The following is a 19161-nucleotide window of genomic DNA, read 5'->3' on the forward strand; positions in this document are numbered from 1 at the left end:
CACTAGGGAACATGCTCAGGCTTCAGGAGAATTAACTCCTTTAATCTTCCCAATCACCTTCTGAGGTTGGCACCATTAGTGTCCCACTGACAGATGAGAAAACCAAGGTACAGAGAGGTTAAGTAACTTGCTCAAGGTGACCCAGCTAGTTGGAGGTGGAGAGGAGATTCAAATCCTGGCAGTCTCTCCACGTGGAGGGTTGGTAGGGGAGAGGGAGGTGAGGGGGCTTCTGAGAGGCAATGGGGGGGGGTTATGGGCAGGTGCTGATAATAGGACGTCCTTCGGCTGGAAGAGCACCGGGAGGCTGGGGGTGTATTGGGACCCTGTGATAGGGAGGGGGGTTCTCACCGGCCCCCAGATGGTGACACAGTCCTCCAGGCTGTCCCGGAAGTTGTTGGGCTCAAAGGGGTGCCAGTGGGTGAAGCTCACAAGGCTCCCATCTGACCACTCAAAATTCATCTGTAGTTTCAAATCGTTGAGGCCGATCCACAGCTCCTCCACCTCTGGGGGTGCAGCAGGGAGGGGGGGACACACCAAGAGGTCAGCCGCAGCCACCAGCAGGGGAAGGAGGGACAGTCCCTGAGCCTCCTGGGCAGGATGGCATCGGGAGGCCCCGCCCTCCCGGCAGATTGGTAGATGAGCGGCCCTCACCTTGCTTGATCTGCTTGGTGATGAACTCCAGCTCGGCCATGCTGTGGATGCTGAGCAGGTCGCCCCCGACCCGCAGACATGCCTTCTTGGACTCCTGCCAGCTGCGCTTCTCTGCCTGCAGGCGGTAGCAGTGGCCCTGGAAGGGCTGCCAGCTGGGCTCGCACTCCACCTTCACGTTGGCCCATACGTCTGCAGAGACCCACAAGGCCACCGCTCAGGGACCAAGCTGCCCGAACTGGGCACAGACCCAGTGGATTTCAACACAGGGCCCCAAAGTCACCTCCTCCCCAAACGTGTCCCAGAGCAGCCCTTCCCACCAGGACAGGTGTGATTGCTGAATGATGCTGAAAAGACAAAACCCTCCAGTGCTGCTGGAGGCCCAGAGGCAGAGCCCCGGGGGGTGGTGGCAGATTCCACCCAAGACAGGACAGGCCCTCTGGCTGGGGCTCTCAGAAAGAGATGGGCAGGGTTTTGGGCCAGCCCAACCCCAGGGGCCTCAGTTTCTTCCTCTGTAAATGGGATTTCCTGCTATAAGATTCAAACTTCACTCATGTGCACCTTGCTTAATAAATGAAACCACCATCATTATCTCAAATAACACCTATTCAGCGTGGACTCGGTGCTGGCCCTGGCAGTGCAGGATGACGGGAGTGGGAAGATGGGGTCCACGGGGTGGGCAGCTCGCGAAGTCACTGCTGACTGGGAGGCATCCCCTGGCTAGGATTTCCCCTCTTGCTCCTTCCCCTATCCCCAGCTCCTCTCCCTGTATCCTAGGGCTGAGAAACCGAGGGGTTCCAGGTCCTTCCTCGCCCTCACTTCCGTGCATTTCAGGTTCACCCTCTAGGGATCAAGTCCGAGGGCAGCTGAAGCAAACAAGCCCTCACTCGGGCCTTGGCAAGTGAAAACAAGACTTCCCCAACCACCCACAATGTCAGGCTCGGGCAGGAGCCTGCCTGGCGGGGCGGGAGAGCATATGCCCACTCAGAGCATCACCCCAGACTGGGATTCTGGGAGACACTCCAGGGTCCAGCCATACTGTTTTTTGGAGACGTGGCAAAGTGGGTAGGGCTGAGAGCCTGTGCAGGCTTGCTCCTTGGCTCAGGACCTGTCAATCATCTCTTGTCGGCCACTGAGCTAAGACCCGAGGCTCCTGCCCCAGACAGAATTTGAGTTTAGTGGGTGTTCAGGCTCCAGACAGAACTGGAGTTTAGTGGGTACTCAGACCGGAGGGGTCTTGCTTTGGGCTGTGGGAGGAAGGGAGCTCAGGAAATGTGGATGCTTTGGGGTCACAATGGCACCTGCCTTCGAAATGACATGCCTTGAGTGAAGAGACCTGGAAGGCAGAACCCACCCAAGAAACCGCCTAGAAAATATGCCTCATGCAGAGAGACGTGGGCTGGGATGAAAGAGGACTTGGCGAGGGGCCAGTCCCACAGAAGGTCACAGATAGGCTAGCCTTGCCCACACCGGGCCCTCCCGTGGGCTCTCCTCCTTCAGGAAGCAGCTTCTGGGAAGACCTGGAATGGTGCCTGCCCCAGGCTCCCTCCAGCTAGAGGTGAGGTGCCTAGGATGTGGGGCGCCAATGTTTAAGCCTTTGCTCCTGACCCCCTAGGAGGGGAGGGGAGAAAGCAGTGGCTGACAGCCCTGAATCAATCTTTGGCAGCACTTTAACGGTCAGAAGCAGAAGTTTTGCAGCGTAAGCTCTTTACTTTCTATGGGTTTGTGATTTTTTTCTGGTTTCGACGTATTTTCCTTATAAAAATCCCCTCTTGACCATTCCCAGGATTACTGCAGTAGCCCCTCCAGCCTACGCTTAGACATCCACTGACCCCTGTGGAGATGCTTCTTTGGGCCAGGCCAGGTTACAGCCTTAGAACCACTCTACACGAGTTTATTCTTAATTTGCACCTCAGAGACTAAGCTGCTTGCTTGCCCAAGGCCACACACCAGTGAGGGGCAGAGTCCCCAGGCCAGTGCCCTGCCCATTGCCCCAGCTCCTCCACAGGCCCCAGAGCCATCTCTGTCCCTATGAATCACGAATGTGAGCAAGACGTTCTCGGCCTGAAAAAACCCGCAGAGGCTCCCAACAGCCCACCTGGCCCCACCCAGATTCCATGCAGCAGCCAAGACCCTTCAGGGACTGGCTGCAACCTGCCTTTCTGAACTGTTGTCTTCCCCAGGCCCTCGAAGCCAGTGCTTCTCAAACTGCACCTGCACAAGAATTGCCTGGGGATCCTGTGAAATGCAGGTTCTGATTCAATTAATCTGGGGTGGGGTCTGAGAGTCTGCATTTACAACAAGCTCCCGGGTGATGCTGTGCTGCTGGACCACACTGTAATTACTCAGCGTCTATACTCCCACCAGACTGCAATACTCTCCATCCTTAAAGCTGCTGAGTACTTTCATGCCTCCACACCCTTGCACATGCAGTTCGCTCCGCCAGGAATGCTGTTCCCTCACGCCTCTTCATGCCTTTTTAAACTTACACTCAACTCGAAAGGCCCAAATCAAATGTCACTTCCTTAAACCCTGCTTAACTCTCAGAAGCTTAATCACTTTCTTCTCTAGCTATTTCTTCTCCTCTAAAATTTATTACATGTACTCTTATAATAGTTCATAATTCAGGATATTCCAATTGTGTGTGATGTCTGTCACCTCCGGGGGACTGTGTGACTGACACAAGGACACAGTGAATAACGCCAGCATTTAACACAGTTCTCAACAAATGCTCCCTGAATGAATTAACAGCACATTGCAATTTGTTCAGACTTTAGTTGTTACATAAGAAGAGAGAGGATCAGAGACACCTTGTGCTGTGAGGCTGGGCTGGCTGTGGCCCTGACGAGCCCACCCCCACCCTGCTGCGGGGACCACGGCGCGCCGGGAGGGGGTGCTCACCAGGAGGAGGGGGCTCGGCCGTGGCGTTGGGCTTCTTCTTGCACACGTAGGGCAGCGCGATGCTGCAGTCGCGGTTCTGCCAGCCGCCCGAGGACTCCGTGCGGATCACTCCGCAGTTCTCCTCGCTCGGGTTGTCCGGCTGATCTGTGGGGAGGGCAGGGCGCCAGCGCCCCAGGAGACAGAAACTCACACCGGGCCCCGGGAGCCCTGCTCAGGAGCTCCTGCTCCCTCTGCGCCCGCGGGAGCCTGGGCCAGCTGGAGATGCCCAGCACTGCGCCCAGCCCTCCCTCACTGTGCACCGCGGGGCCCTCGCTGCCTTCTCACCTGGGCCCACACGGTCCTGAACCCTCTACTCAGCAACCGGCAGTAGCCCCACCCGCCTCCCTGGCCAGTCTGCTGGTGCCCTGAAAGAACGGGTGCATGCGACTGAGGGGGTGAGTGGGGCCGCAATGAGGTCCACACCCCGGGCCCTGTGCCCTGTCCCCTGGGGAAAGGGCATCAGTTCCTAATCCAGACAAAGGCACCGCACAGCCTAGTGGGGCCCCAACCAGCAGGGGGTGGAACGCCCCGCACCCCCCAACTGCTTGCCTGGAGTAAGGGAGGAGAGGAGTAAAGAGGGGGCCCCGTGCCATTGGGGGGCCCAGCTACCCTGTGCCCCGATCTGGCGCCTCACCACTCTCCCAGTTGAGGTACTTGAGGGGCGAGTTGTCCGACCACTGCCAGCCTCCACTGGTGTCCAGGTCATTAAGGCCAATCCATAGTGTGGAGCTGTAGCCAGTGAGGAGCCCTGACAGCAAGAGGGCGACAGTGAGAAGGGGATCACCTCATCCTGTCCTTCACTCTGCCATGCCAACAGCATCCTTACCCCCGCAGAAGGGCTCAGGGCCCTCCAAAGGTGGGGAGCAGGTCTCAGGCTCCTGCCCCTCCGTCTCCGGGCCCCCAGGGCAGGTCAGACCCCAGCCAATCAGCCTGGTACCCGAGGGCTGGCCGCCCCCCCCTCCCCCGCCCCTCACCATTGATGTAGGTCTGCTCGTGGATCTCAGTGATGCTCAGCAGATCTGCCCCCTGCTGCTCGCAACTGGCCCATGCCTCCCTCCAGGACAGCGTGGACTGGAAGTTAAACTGGTAGCAGCTGTCGGTCAGCTGGTCCTTGTCCCAGAAGGTCTCACAGTCATTACCTGCCACCATGACAGCCACACATGGGTCCCTCCCCCTTCCTCTCCTTCAGGGCCCACGTGGGGGTCTCTCAAGGATGCAGAGATCCCACATAGGCTGCTCCATGCTACAAAGAGGAGCTGCTTCTCACTCCAGTCCCAAAAGTTCTGCCACCCACACTGAGGCCCCTCAGAGCCAGCCTCCCGCCTGGAGCCCCCTGGCCCGCCCGCCACGCCCTGCTCTCACTCTTGATGGGGCAGAAGCCCCAGCGCTCGTCCTTGCCATAGTCCTGGGTGGTGGCGCACCACAGATGCCCGTCCTCGCGGCCCGTGCTGGTGCAGCCATGGAACCACTGGTTGTCATACTTGAAAGGGATGGTGCACGGCTTCCCATGGGAGTTCCCCTGGATGGTGTAGACCTCTGCAGGAGAGGGGAGCCAGGCTCTTGGCATCCGGACCCCAGAAACTGCCCCTCCCACCCCCAAGGGAAAATCCCCTGTAACTCAGGGTGGGGGATGGGGTGGGAGCTGGGGGCAGGGATCAACAGAGTGGGAAAGGTGGCAGTAGCACCAGACAGTGGCTTTAAGGCTCCCTCTGCCGTCAGGTCAGCCCAGGAGCCTGGGAGAGGTCCTGCTGCTCATCCCATAGGACTGGGAAGAGGTTCCCTCAATGTCCGTAATGCCTGTCCAAAATCCAGCTGGGTCAGGCGGCCTCCAAGTCACCCACAGAGGTCAGAGCCTGAAGAAATCCCTGCTCAGCTCCCCAGCCCAGGGGCTCCAGCCTCCCTACTGTGCGCCCCTCCTGCCCAAGTTCCACCTTGGAACTCAGGGTAGCTTCCAGGAAAAGGACCCCCAGGATGGAGCTGCCCACCATGAAAGGCCTCTCGCTGGGTGACACTGGTCCCCGTGCACCCCTGCAAAATGGGGATCACGACATCTGTGGTGTTAACCTTGGGTCTCTCTGGAGAGTGGGCCTGGGGAAGGGAATTTTCATTTAATTTTACTTTGTAAACTTTTGTACTACTTGAAGTCTTTATAAGCATGTCATAGCTTTGCAATTTTTTAAAAAGTAAATTAAGGGGCTGGCCCAGTGGTGTAACGGTTAAGTTCGCATGCTCCACTTCACTGGCCCAGGGCTCGTGAGTTTGGATCCCAGGTGTGGACCTATACACCACTCATCAAGCCATGCTGTGGTGGCACCCCACATATAAAATAGAGGAAGATTGGCACAGATGTTAGCTCATGACCAGTCTTCCTCACCAAAATAGATAAATAAATAAAGTAAATTAAATGTTTTGAAGTTACTTTTCTTAATTATTCAAAAATGCTTCCCATTACAACTAAAGACATGAGTGCCAGAGGCTGCAGAGACCAAAGGCCTTGTCAGCCCGGAGTCTGTTCCTCTATGGCTGCAGGCCCCCTGACACCAGAGGCCCCATCCCTCTCCTGCAAGCAGCCTCTCACCATAGTAGGGCCGAGCACATAGATCCTCGTCACTGCCATAGATGCGCCACTGGCCACTGCGGGTCTGGTCACCACGCTCAGGGGTGCCAGCCTTGGAAGTGTTGCTGGCACGGCCCCCCAGGAGCAGGGACAGCTGGTCACCCAGTGTGCGACAGTGCCAGCGAAGATTCAGTGCCTCCCGGTCACATTCGTACATGCCCAGGGAGGCTGTGGTGTTGGTGCCCGGCCAGCCTGTGCCCAGGCACTGCATGGTACCCAGGTTGAAGAGCCGGTTTCGGGAGACCCATTTCCAGCGCTGGGCAGGAAGACTGGCGTTGCAGCCTGGGGAGACTCTGACTTGCCCACCCTGGGCCTCCAGGCAGCCCTGCAGTCCATGGCTGAAGATGAGGAAGACGTTGGGCTCTGGAAGGGAAGGCAGGACATGAAGCCACCACAAGGGCTCTCTCAATGGCCCTCAATGGCCAGTGCCGCCCACAGACACTGACCATGTGCCTGGCACGAGTTGTCAGCCTTCTCTCATGTTAGCTCACTCAGTCATCACTCTGGCCCTTTGAGGTGGGAGTGAGAGGCACTGCTGTCCCCCTGTGCCCAGCTGAGGCACAGCCTGCATGCCAGCCTCTGTTCTGGCCCCGTGCCCACCTGGAGGCAGGACTCGGCCCTTTGTCCCACCCCCAAAAGCAAATCCAACTGCACATGGCGAGCGTATACTGTACACTTTTCTGACGATCTCATGCGGGGTGGCGGAGGCATTTACATCACACACCACATCGCAACCTTTATCCCAATGTCTGTTACATGGCGTGGTTTTTCTGCCAAAGTTCTTCTCCCGCGTGGAGTCATTCATGTCACCCCTTGCCCCTCAGCTCCACTGGCTCCATCCTTTCATCTCATTTAGAATCTTCTCAAACCACTCACCCCCTATACCCAACCTTTCATGACCCCCATAACCATTTCACTCATTTTTCAGATGGCATTTAGCTCTCTGCTTCCCCAATCCTGCATCTTCTCACCCATCAGCTCACTGAGCACCCCATGGAAGACGTGACTTCGTCCCCAGCACACCGACTTTACAGATTAGAAACGGAGACTTAAATTTATACAAAGTAGGTTCATGGTTGTCTGGGGGCAGGCCGGGGTGATGGGAACAGGGAGTGACTGCTACAAGGTACACGGTTTCTTTTGGGGGTGATGAAAATGTTCTCAAATTAGCCTGTTATGATAGTTGCACAACTTTGTGAATATACTAAAAGCCAATTAATTGCACATTTTAAATGCGTGAGTTTTACAATATGTGAATTATATCTCAAAGCTGTTATATCTTAAAGCTGTTATTATATCTTAAAGGTGTTGAGAGAGAGAAAGAGAAAGAAAGGGAGAGTAAGGAAGCAAGAAACTGACATGAGTCTAGAGACACGAAGTGACCCACTCCCAGTATTACACGGCCAGTTAGCAAACCCCGGTCTCTCTGACACCCAACTTCACCGCCTTCCTCTTGCTCCTCGGTTGCCCCTTAGTACACAACACACACATACCACACAGCCCGGTCTCCAAAGAACATTTGCATCCACTAGCTACCAGCTCCTCAGGATAGTTTTCATGCCTCGAAAGCATGAATCTGACTGCTAGGGTTCAAATCCCAGCTCTGCCACTTAATGTGTGACTCGGGCAAGTTGCTTAAACCTCTCTCTGATTCATTTTCCTCACCATGACTCCTATAAAGGTTAGATGAGATAATACGTGTAAAGTGCTTGGAACAGGGTCTGGTACATAATAAGATCACTATAAATTATTATTATTATTTTATGTTATTACTCCATGTTATAGGTAAAGAAATTGACTAAGGGTGGTGAAATGATCTGACTAGAGTCACAAGGCTGGTAAGAGATGGAGCTGAAATTTGCTCCCAGTCTTCTGAATCCAAACCCCAAGCTCTTTCTGTTCTGCCATGTTGGCTTCATCATCCCTCTATAGGCTATTCTCCAGGGCCAGCCAGAATGATCTTTTTTTTTGTTTTTAAAGATTGGCACCTGAGCTAACATCTGTTGTCAATCTTTTTTTCTTCTTCTTCTTCTCCCCAAAGCCCCCAGTACATAGTTCTAGGTCCTTCTGGTTGTGGCATGTGGGATGCTGCCTCAGCATGGCTTGATGAGCAGTGCCACGTCCACGCCCAGGATCCAAAGCGGGAAAACCCCGGGCTGCCAAAGCAGAGTGCGCGAACTTAACCCCTGGGGCACGAGGCTGGCCCCTGATTATAATTCTCTTCACAGCATTTATTATTATCTGATTTTTTTTTTCAACATCTGGGTTAGCTGTGAGGCTGGGCCCACTGACTATTTTTCCTCTGGATTATGGGTCACTTTTTCCTGCCGCTTGCATGTCTAGTAATTATTATATACTGGACATTGTGGATAATATTATAAGGAGTCTGAATTTTTTTTTATTATATACTGGATGCTGTGGATGATATGGTATAAGGAGCCTGGATTTTTTATTTTCCTAAAAAGAATGTTGAGTTTTGTTCTGACAAGCAGGTAAATTACTCATGGATCACCTTGATCCTGTTGGGTCTTGGTTTTAGGCTTTGCTAGGGTGGGGCTGTTTTGGTTTTCCTTTAGTTTTAGGGTGTGGCCCTCAGCCCCCGGTTTAATCACAAGGTGAGGCCCTTCTGGAGTTCCAAACGAACACCTTAGGCAATTACCGAGCTCTTCCAACTTGGTGGAACTTGAATTCCACCCTCAGCTTCCTCAGCACCAGGCAGCAACTGACACTTCTGCCTCCCAGCGGCTGTCTCTTGCCGGGTCCTCAGAGCCTCACTCTGCCCACGCCCAGCTAAGGAGCCGCCAAGGATTTCAGGAGGATGACAGGATGACAGCTCTATCGCTCCTTCCTCTCCAAGATCTTCCCTCTCAATTTTTAGCTTTTCTGGTGGCCACAAAGTCTGACCAGTAAAAGTGCCACTTTCTGTGTGAACTCCTCAAACAGGGCAGTTCTCTCAGGGTCCGGGAAGCTGCTTAAATGAGCCAGTCTCTTCATCTGCTTCTCTTCTTTCAAGGACTGTTGGGAGGGAATGGCCCCAAGCACCTGCCTGGTTCTGGTTGCTGTCCAGGGCCTTCAAACCACTGTATTTTATATTTTATCTTAGTCAATGAGCGTTCTTGGCCAGAGAGTTGGACTGATCCACACCACCTGCCACGTCCAGGACCAGACTCGCTATCTGACATGCTGTTGGTTATTTTCTGTGTCTCCCCTTGCTCACAGGCTCCCGAGGATTTTCTGTCTTCTCTCTTGGTACCTATAACTCTGCCTGCCACATAGCAGCACCTAATAAATACCAACGAACACATGAATGAAGGGATGGATCTCATGCCCAGACAACAATCACAACCCACCAGTCTAGCTTTCTGCTGCTTGTCCTAAGTGCCAGATTAATTTTCCTAAGGCAAAGTGGGCACGGCTCCTGTCACTGAGCACTCAAAACACCACAGCGGCAAGGCTGGTGGGGCGGGGACGCTGGGTGCTCCATTCTTCGACATCACCGGGATGGGGGCCCTCTCTGGGCAAGATACAGGTGACCTCCTGAAGGATCACTAGGGTGACTGCCACAGCTGATCCTCCTCCCTCGGGGCCCCCGCCCCTCAACCTCCTCCTTCCTCCCCAGCCACCCTCTAGGAACCATAAACTGGCCCCAGGCCTTGAGCCAGGCTTGCCTGAGCTCCTCTCGGGACTGGGGATTTGATTCTCAGAAACCCCACTCCAGCGAGGACAGTCAGTAGTAACAGAGAGTGGCCCTTGGCAGGGGGTAGGGAAAGGGCCTGGGACCGGAAAAGGGAGAAAATCGTGCTTGCTTTTATAAATGCTTCTCAGAGATAGGACTGGACAGTGTGGTCCAAAATGTCACCAGAGCCCACAGCAGCCCAGGCGGACAGTACCTTCCCTCCGCCCCAGCCAGAAAACCACACATGAACCAAAGTAATTCCAGCCAGGCTGCCAGTCATAACAAATGGCAAATGAAGAGTCCAAAAGAGGTCCGTGTCAGTCGGGAGAGGCAATTCCAGGATCAGGCCACCCTCCCTTCACTCAAGAGATAAGGAAACCGAGGCCCAGAGAGGGGAAGAGGTTAGGACACCCAGTCGCAATAACTTTCAAGGCCTCAGTTTCCTCCTCGTCACATGAATCATGGCTGCAAGTCCCCTCCTCCCTCTGACGTCCTAGGTTCTGTGTTCAAATCCACAAATCTTCCCGGAGTGCCCGCTATGTGTGCAGCATGTCCCAGGCAGTGCTGGGGTCACAAGGAAACATCCCTCACCGTGCTGGTTAGAGATCAGCGGGTTTGGACACAGCAAGACACGAGGGCAAACAAGCCCTTAAAATCCGGGTGTCTAGGGGCGTAGGAGGGAGCCATGCCTTCCAGGCGCAGGCAGACTCTCTGAAGATACTGAGGATCCAGAGGAGGCAGAAGGTGAAGAATGTGGTCACAGAACTTCCTTGGCAGCAAATGAGAAGAGGACGAGGAATTTGGGAGGAGAGGCAGGCCTACAGAAGAGGCACAAAGCAAAGGGGAGGCCGAGAGGAATTCTTGGAGGTGGATCCCAGGGACTCTGCCACACTGGGGGCCGGGGGCTCTTGTGAGAGCATTTTCCTCCCAAAGTCGAGAGGTGGGCCTAGGCCCTCACAGAAAGGAGGTTCTATCTCCAGGGCTCGATGGAGGAAGAGCTCAAGTCCAGCCTTGGCCGAGCTGGAAATGCTAAGGGGAGAGGGAAGGCAACAAAGGCGTTTTGAGACTGACTCTGGGTTCTTTGCATCCATGCTCTCAGCAAGCACACAGGAAGCAGCAGAAGGAGCTCCAAGTATAGAGGCCTGATGCCCCCCATCCTGAGAAGGTCCTCTCCAGGCTTACCCCCTCCTAGCCTCACTCCACACTGCAGGTGTCAGTGAGGGCGTGACAGTGCCCCTCACTAGGGCCTTGGTATGGCCCTCCCCAAGGACAAAGACAGCCTCTCGTGTTTTGTTGACAACCACACCATGCCTAGCACAGAGCTATGCGCCAAGCTGCGGCTCATTATGTACTTGTTCACTGAGTGAATAAATGAATGACGCCAGACAGGGAACTGTGCACTGAGTATCAACAGGATGTCATCCATCCATTCATTCATTCAAAAACATTTATTGAGAATTTCAGAGGTGCCAGGCATGGTCCCAGGCACCGAGGGTACGGTGGTGAACAGTACAGACATGATCCGGCCTCTATCATCCTATGGTCTGGTAGGCGCTGGGCTCCGCATGGAAAATAAGGAGATGATAACAGAATCCTTGCCCTCACTGAGCAGCCCATAGTCTCTGACCTTTTGATTTTGTCTGCCGAACAAACTTCCCGTGCCCTTCTTCCTACTACTTATAATTTTCCTGCAACTGTGGCTATGTGAGTGGGCAGAAGGCTCACTCTTGGCTAGGAACAGTGTCCATCCCCCTGGCCACAACTCAAACTAAAATGACCAGAGTCCCCCCAGAACACATGACGCTTTCTCTCTCTGTTGAGATAGGTAAACTGGGGCTGCCAATGGCCATGTTTCTCACTATGAGGGAAAGACCTTTCTGCTATAGGCAAGAAAGGGGATAACACAGAAAGAGACGCGGAGCTGAGAGATGAAAGGAGAGGTGAGTCCGAGTGGTGCTGGACATCCAGCGAGTCCCTGAGCTCCTGCACCCCTTCCCTCCACCCTGTGAGTCACTCAGGATCACTTGCGGCCTCATTCCCTTTCTTTGCTGAGCTTGTTTGCATTGGGTTTCTGTCCTCATGACCAAAAGAATCCTGATAAACACACAACCCTATGTCTTGGAGCCAGACCCTTTCTCCCAGTCTGGAACACTGGTTCGTTCTCACTGCTCCCTGGGAGGCTACTGTTCCAGGATCCCCTCTGACTGTTAGACCAGGAATGAGCTTCTTGGCTGCAGCATCTGGGCCATGTCAGAGGAGGTACTTGGAGGCTGGACACCACCCCATCCTCCTAATCACCCTTCTGGTTGCTCCGCCATTGGCTTTCTCATCCATGCAGATGACAAGCACTTATGAAGCACTGGACCAGGCACCACGGGGAAATTAGACAGTATGGCCTCTAGAGCCATACCGAAGCTAGAGAGGCAGAACTCAGGAAGCAATCCATGAAAAAGTTACAAGCAACACATCAACAAGTGTGCAAAACTGTCAGACCTAATTTATACTGCATGATTGGGGGTGAGGGCGTTGGGTTGAAATGGATTTTCCAGATACCTGAAGTGTGACAGGACTCTTTCAATGTGGAGTCCACACTTTCTTGCTTCTCAGACATCCAGGTCATCACCCTGGAGATTTATTTCTGTGCTCAGAGGCAACTGGGTTTTAAAGCTATCTGCCCCACACTGAGTAACCTGCCTCCTCCCTCCCGGGTGACAGTCACTGTGGCCTCCTTTCCTTTCCCGTCTGCTGAAAGGTACACGCAATGCTTTGGTGGAGTCCTGAGGCTCACGGCAAAGCCTCACAGCCTCTGTCTCTCAGGAGCAGACTCTCAGCTGTCCCTGCGGCTTCCCGGACTCAGCGCAGCAGCGGAGGCAGCCAGAGGTCTGACCTCGAGGAGACGGCTGCTCCCTGTTACAAGTTGAAGACATCACGCTGAAGGAAGCTGAGGGGAAGTTAATTCTAGCACAGTGCCTGGCATGCAGCAGACTCTCCACAAAGATCTGCTGAATGAGAGGCATGCCTAACACAGCCCTGGAAGGCTCCAGCACAGACCAGGACAAAGAGGGTGTTCCAATTTGGGGGAACAGCAGGAACAAAGACCGAGGGCCTAGCGACCTGCCTAGCTCAGCTGCTAGAAAGCTGGGGACCAGGGGCCAGCTGGTGAGCCCTGGGAGCTGGCCAGATTTGGTCCTCCAGGGTGGCCTCCAGCCTCTGAGTTTCTCCACTGTCGGTCCCCCTCCCCAGGCAACGCAGAGGCAAGGGGTCATCCCAGGGAGAGCCAAGGGCCGCCTGCAGGGCCGAGAGCCAAGAGGAGCAGCTGTTTTCAATGAGCCACTTGGCCCTGAGGCTAGGCCTGGAAATGTCCCTGAGTCAGCAGAAGTGGCCAGCCCCACCCTGCTGAGGGGCCAACCCTGGGGACCCACACCCCACCCTACGCCACCCTCTGCTAGAGCCTGTGTCCACGTCCTTGCATGCACATTGGACCTGGCAGGGGGGTGGGGCATCCCTTTTACAGAGGTCAGGGGAGTCACATGACGTGGAGACCCCATACTCTGTCCAACTGCGCAGTATCTACACCAGTATCCTGAGTTAAGGTGGGCTTCCATCTACCCTGCCCCCTCCTCCCCAGCAGCGCCTCCATTCTAGCCAGGCGAAACTGCTTGCCCTTCACTGCTTAGGGCCATGTGACTAAAGCGAACACACGGCCTCACCGAGGCTCCGTTGCCGTCACATGCATGCGTGTGTGCAGTGTCTCTCTCTGCAGCTGCAGTGAGCTTCCTCTATCATTCGGTTCTACAAATGCTTTTCTCCCCGCCTAAATCACGTTTGCTGCAAAATGTGATATGCTGTTGTTCTAGGCAGATGTTAAAGCAAACTCTGGCAGGGAATGGGTTAAGAGGTGGGCTTTTCACCTCCCCCTAATAAATACAAGAGAAGGGGGATATGATGAGGTGGTGGGGAGTGGGAATTCGTGTAAATTCGGAAATGCAAATTTTTCACCCTCCCTATGGCTCTGCCGGGTCCCCTGGGTCTCCCAGGTGGGGCTTTCTGGGAATGCAAATCCTCACCCGCCCCGGCCTCCCCTCTGGGAATTTAATGGCGTTTGATCTCCTACCCCGCTGGCTTTTGTCTTCTTAGACTAAAGCGTCACAGTTTTTCAGCCTGTCCTTTCCCAGGCCCCATCTTGCAAGATGAAGGAGGGCAGCCACCGAACCCGGACAGGACCGATCTCGTCTCTAATCTCTGGTCAGACCTGACACCGTCCGCTCCCGGGCCACTCCCGCGGCCTCGCTCCCCTGCTCTTTCCCATCGTCTCTTGCTCACTGGAGCATCCCAGGAGCTGGCACACCTAGACCCCCTCCTCCGTCATCCCAGCCTCCAGGATCTGAGGCGCTGGGACCCGGGAGTCCTCGGAGTTCTGGGCCTTCGGGACCGCCGCTTACCCTCTGCGGCCCGCCCCGACAATGCCACGCGCCGCCCCCCCCCCCAAGACCCCCCTCCGGCCACGCGCCGTCCCGCCGCGCTGCGCGCCCCCCGGCCAAGCGCCTTCCCCCCCGCGCCGCGCCCCCCGGCCACACCCCCTCCCCCAGCGCCTCGCCGCCCGTTCCCTGCGGCGCGCCCTCCCCCCGCCGCGGCCCTCCCCGCGGTGCGCGTTCCCTCGGTGATGGGCCGTCCCCCTTCCCAGCGCCCCGTCTCCGCCGCGCCCCGGGACGTTTGGGCGCGGAGCCTCCCCCGAGGCCCCGAGGTCGGCCGGGCGCCCGGCCCAGCTCTGCAAACGCGGGGTCTGCGCGGCCCGCGGCGCCGTCTGCTAGCCCGCAGCCAAAATAAACAGCCCCCAGCCACTTCCTTCCCCGGGGGGCAGCTTTCACAATGACGGCCGGCTCCGGTCGCGGCAGGAAGTGGTTTTCTGGGCCAGTACAATCCCCGCTCACTGACCCAGACGCGAAGGGCAGAATCCAGGAATGGGGATCGGAGCGGGGCCGAGCGCCGCGTCTGCCGCTGGAAGGGAGCGCGCGGGGGCACAGCCCTGCCGCGGCGCAGAGGCCACCTGCCCGCTCCCCATCCCACCCCGATGGCAGTGCCCACCCGCTCGGTCCAGCCGGCCCCGAAAGCCTCTGCGGAGCCACACGTGCTTTATTTATCCGTGGGAGGGAGTCGTGAGTAGATGATTTCATAAAATCACCAACAGAAGAGCCCTTTGGAGCTCCAGCCACAACACCACCTTTGGTGCTCCATACCTGGTTCACTGAGGATGAATAAATGAATGAGTGAGAGAATTTGTTAGGAGGCAAATTTAGAGAGAGCATTTTTTTAAAATTTAGTTTTGACAAACTGGCTGCAGAGGGGGAAGGGGAGGGCGCTGACCTAAAGCTAAAATATTAGAAGCCCAATGCTCACTGCGAAGTCAACAGAAATAAAGAATCTCCTTTGGGCCTTTCTGTATTTTCCAATTTTTTCATAGTGAAATAAATATTTTTAAAAAGGTATATACCCACTCACAAAAAAGAAATGTTGAGAATTATACTGAAATGTAATGATTTGCTTGTAGAGGAATTGAGGTTTCAAATATAAACATTCGATTCACAAGAAACACTTTATGAACAATTTCTAGATAGCAATCTTTCAAATAACAGAAAAAAAGGGTAGAGATTCCCAGCTCCCGGCCCAGGAGGTCCTCAAGGGCCAGGGCCCCTTGAGGGCCCAGGTTCTGTTCTTGGTCTTTCTATGACCTGGGCATTTGCCTGGATAGTCTGGACTCATGATAAATATTTGTCAAACGACAGAATGAATATGAATTGAGGGATCTTAGAATTCCTGTCATCAATCCTTTAGAATGTGGAAACTGAACCGCGGGAAGGTTAAGCGACTTACCCAAGGATGTTCAATACACCATGACCTTTTCATTAGGACTAAAACTTGAAGTCCTGAACAGCAGTGCCAGTATTTGCTTATATAAATTGACCAAATAATTTATTGCCTCATATTGAGAATGAAAAGGGGAGTTCATAATAATTACACCAGTACAATAAGCTTGAACCAGGACTGCCCCAGGCAAACTAGGACATATGGTCACTTATGGAAAGAGACACATTATGATACAAGTTAATGTCTACCATGTACTTGCTACGTACCAGGCACTGGGTTCCAAGGCTTTCTCCTTGATAATTCTCTTGTTGATCCTAATAGCAGCCCTCAGAAGTAGGTCAAATTCCTATCTCTATTTGACAGATAAGGAAACTGAGGTATTAAATAACTGAGAGATCAAACATTTTGATAACACAATTAACAAGGAGCAAAGCTGGGGTGGGAGGCGAGGCAGACTAGTTCCAGAGCTGAGCTCACTAACTATTCCAGGTACTTTAAACCTGATAACCCACAGGCAAGTTGTATTTGGCCTTCACAGTGTGTGAAAGAAAAGCGAGCCAACATTTAAAACTGAAGAGATTCCACATAAAAATCTGGAGTTCCAGCTTCTCTCAGAAACACTGGGAGGCCTGACAACCCTGAGCCAGCGTGCCTGCAGGGAGCCAGTCATATTTTCTGGGTGGAGCTGTCCACCTGGGAGGGGGCTCAGCAGCTTGCCACCGTCCCTAGCCATCCCCACCCATCCCAACACTGAGGTGGAATGAGGACAGCCATACATTACCATGCGGGCACTAGTGTTTTTATCAGAGTGGAGAAACATTCCTTAGTATCCTGTCTCTATTAAGAAAGACCAGAGGACTGTGACTAGTTCAAAAGTGCAAAGGGAGGAGGTCCTCTAAATTAGGCTCCATCGCCCCGTGACCACAATTTCCCTGTGACACGCTGCATTCCTTTCACGAGACACGTCTGAACCGCAGCACGATAGGATCCTGAGAAATCATGACATGTGTCATAACAAGCTTTTGCTCTACTCACTGGCAATTCTCTGACCTTCTGACGTGGCAAGACTTAAGCTTGTGTTTGGTTCTAAAAGCAAAGCATGGCTCTCTTTAAAGTCAACTGAATTTAGAATCTCTTTTGCTTGGGAACCTTCAGGATCTCCCTAAAACTATATGCCAAAGATTAAACACCTATGACTTCTGCAACGACAGGCCAAGGGGACCATAATACCCCTACCTTCTCGGGAGGCACATGGTGGAGAGGTTAAGAGGGCAGCTCTAGAATCTGGACCCCCCAGATTCAAATCCCCACTTGGGCCCTGGGGCTGGCTGCCTTACTCCTGCAGCCTCACTTAGGGGAGGACACTAATAAGACCCATCTCTTGGGTTTCTGGGAGGATTAATCAAGAAAACACCTGAAGACGATCTGTACCGGGTAAGCACCCTGGAGCAGAAGACCACTATTGCTTTTTGATATTTTAGCAAGAGCCTCTGCCCTGACTGGGGCCATGAGCTCGAGAATCTGTTTGTTTCAGAGCAGAGAGCCTGGGAACCAGGCTTAGCCGACACTGGAATCTGGATGAGAGGAAACGGTGAGAGGAAATAAGGCCAAGGACTCAAGTGTTTAAGCTGCTCTTCAGAAGAATTAAAAGAAAAACAAATCCACAGTCCAGATGCAGAGTCCTCCCCCCATTTCCCCTGGGTGCCCTGACAACCCTCCTTTGTGGCCTCTGAACTTTTGGATCCCTCCTCAGGTGCGCCTGGAAGGGAGATGCAAGAAGAGGTGGTGGGGAGGGTGTCAGAGGAAAGTGGGGGGATTGCTGGGAGTCAGGACAGCCTGGGCTGTAGTGTTCTCCCCGCCACCTTCTGGTTCTGCAGAAATAAACGCCAAGGGCAGGCGGAAGGGAAAATGAGGTCACAAAATACACAGCTGGAAGGGAGTGTGAGGAAGGAGGGGGGTAGCGCCCGCGCCACTTGACCTGGCGGATGCTGAGACTGGAGGAGGAGGACAGAGTCAACATGAGACCCTCCTCGCTGGGACCCAGGCAGTCACTTGGCAGTGAGCCCCTGACCTACAAGACCGGGAGGAGGAAAGGGGTGGGCCGGTGCAGGCTGAGAATGGAGATCCAGCCCAGGAGTTCAGGTTCTGATTCGGCCACTACAATCTAGAGGAACTTAGGGGGCTCTCTTTTCTTACCTGTAAACTGAATTATAAAACACCCTCCCTACCTCTTCACAGGTTCCTGGGGAAATCTACAGGGAAAGACCCACGAGAATATTGACATGTTTTTTAGGGTCGGTCTCCCCCATTAAACAGTTCCTTGAGAGCAGGAACTGTGTCTTATCCATTCGTCTCCTCTGTGCGGGGCATACAACAGGTGCTCCATACACGCATGTTGAACTGAGGTGGAAAGGCAAGCTGCCCTGTGTCCTGTGGGTATGGGTTTAACACCCTCTAAAGGATCTCCTCCTTAAAAACAGATCTACAGGGGCTGGCCCAGTGGCACAGCAGTTAAGCATGCACATTCCGCTTCAGCAGCCCAGGGTTCACCAGTTCAGATCCTGGGTGTGGACCTATGTACCACTTGTCAAGCCATGCTGTGGCAGGCATCCCACATAAAACAGGAAGATGAGCATGGATGTTAGCTCAGGGCCAGTATTCCCCAGCAAAAAGAGGAGGATTGGCGGCAGATGTTAGCTCAGGGCCAGTCTTCCTCAAAACAAAAAAACAAAAAAACCCAGATCTACATATGGATAATGACTGGAAGTGAATAAGGGAAACATGAAATTTTTGTTGTGCCAGGAGGTTGGGATTATGCATAACTTTCTATTATATTATGTTGTTTCCAGAGTAAATAAAACTGAGAGAAGGGAGACACGGGAGCATCTTAAGATGTTTCAAGGAACCAAACCTCTTGATTTCCCCAGAACCGGGCTTGGTGTTCAGTGACAGACACAAAGGGTCACACACACAACACCCCACTGCCACACTCTCCATTGTGACGTCACCCGGACCTAGAATAGCACACTACACTGGACCTGTTAAGGAATGTCTGTGCGAGTCCCCCCAAATTCCTTCTCTTTCCCCACCCTTTCACTCCCTTTTCCTGATTTCCTCTGTACATTTTTAGGACCACATAAAAAAAGTACCGCCCCCACAACCCTTGCTGTTCCTCCCTCCCTGACACTAATTAAAAGTCAGTGGCATGCTTAAGAGAGCTCAGCCTCTGGATACAAGGCTGGGTTTCAATGCCTGCTCTTGAGCTAGTCATTTGACCTCTTCATCCTTCAGCATCCTCATCTGTTCAGTGGAGAAAATACTCCTTGTGTTTATCGCATGTAACAATTACTGAGCATATGTACCAGGAGCCGTGCCTGGTGCTGCCCACCGGGTGGTTGGCAGGACTGGTTAGATC

General features: G+C 53.9%; 1 protein-coding gene across 9 annotated transcripts in view; it reads right to left on the reverse strand.

Moving 5' to 3' along the window:
- MRC2 (mannose receptor C-type 2) overlaps positions 1-19161 on the reverse strand; it is a 50780-nt gene that overhangs the window by 17190 nt on the left and 14429 nt on the right. For 8 of the 9 annotated variants that reach the window (XM_023652269.2, XM_023652272.2, XM_023652271.2 and 5 more), the window contains exons 2-8: positions 6167-6568; positions 4951-5124; positions 4563-4727; positions 4223-4336; positions 3550-3693; positions 652-840; positions 349-503 (exon numbers count right to left, since the gene is read on the reverse strand). In XM_023652269.2, coding sequence (XP_023508037.1) covers positions 349-503; positions 652-840; positions 3550-3693; positions 4223-4336; positions 4563-4727; positions 4951-5124; positions 6167-6568 — 1343 coding nt within the window. Of the gene's footprint in view, positions 1-348; positions 504-651; positions 841-3549; positions 3694-4222; positions 4337-4562; positions 4728-4950; positions 5125-6166; positions 6569-14816; positions 14959-19161 lie in introns of those variants that run through there. The other variant, XM_070227094.1, reaches the window with a different exon arrangement.

Source organism: Equus caballus, chromosome 11, assembly GCF_041296265.1.
Source record: "Equus caballus isolate H_3958 breed thoroughbred chromosome 11, TB-T2T, whole genome shotgun sequence".
NCBI classification, from domain to species: Eukaryota; Metazoa; Chordata; class Mammalia; order Perissodactyla; family Equidae; genus Equus; species Equus caballus.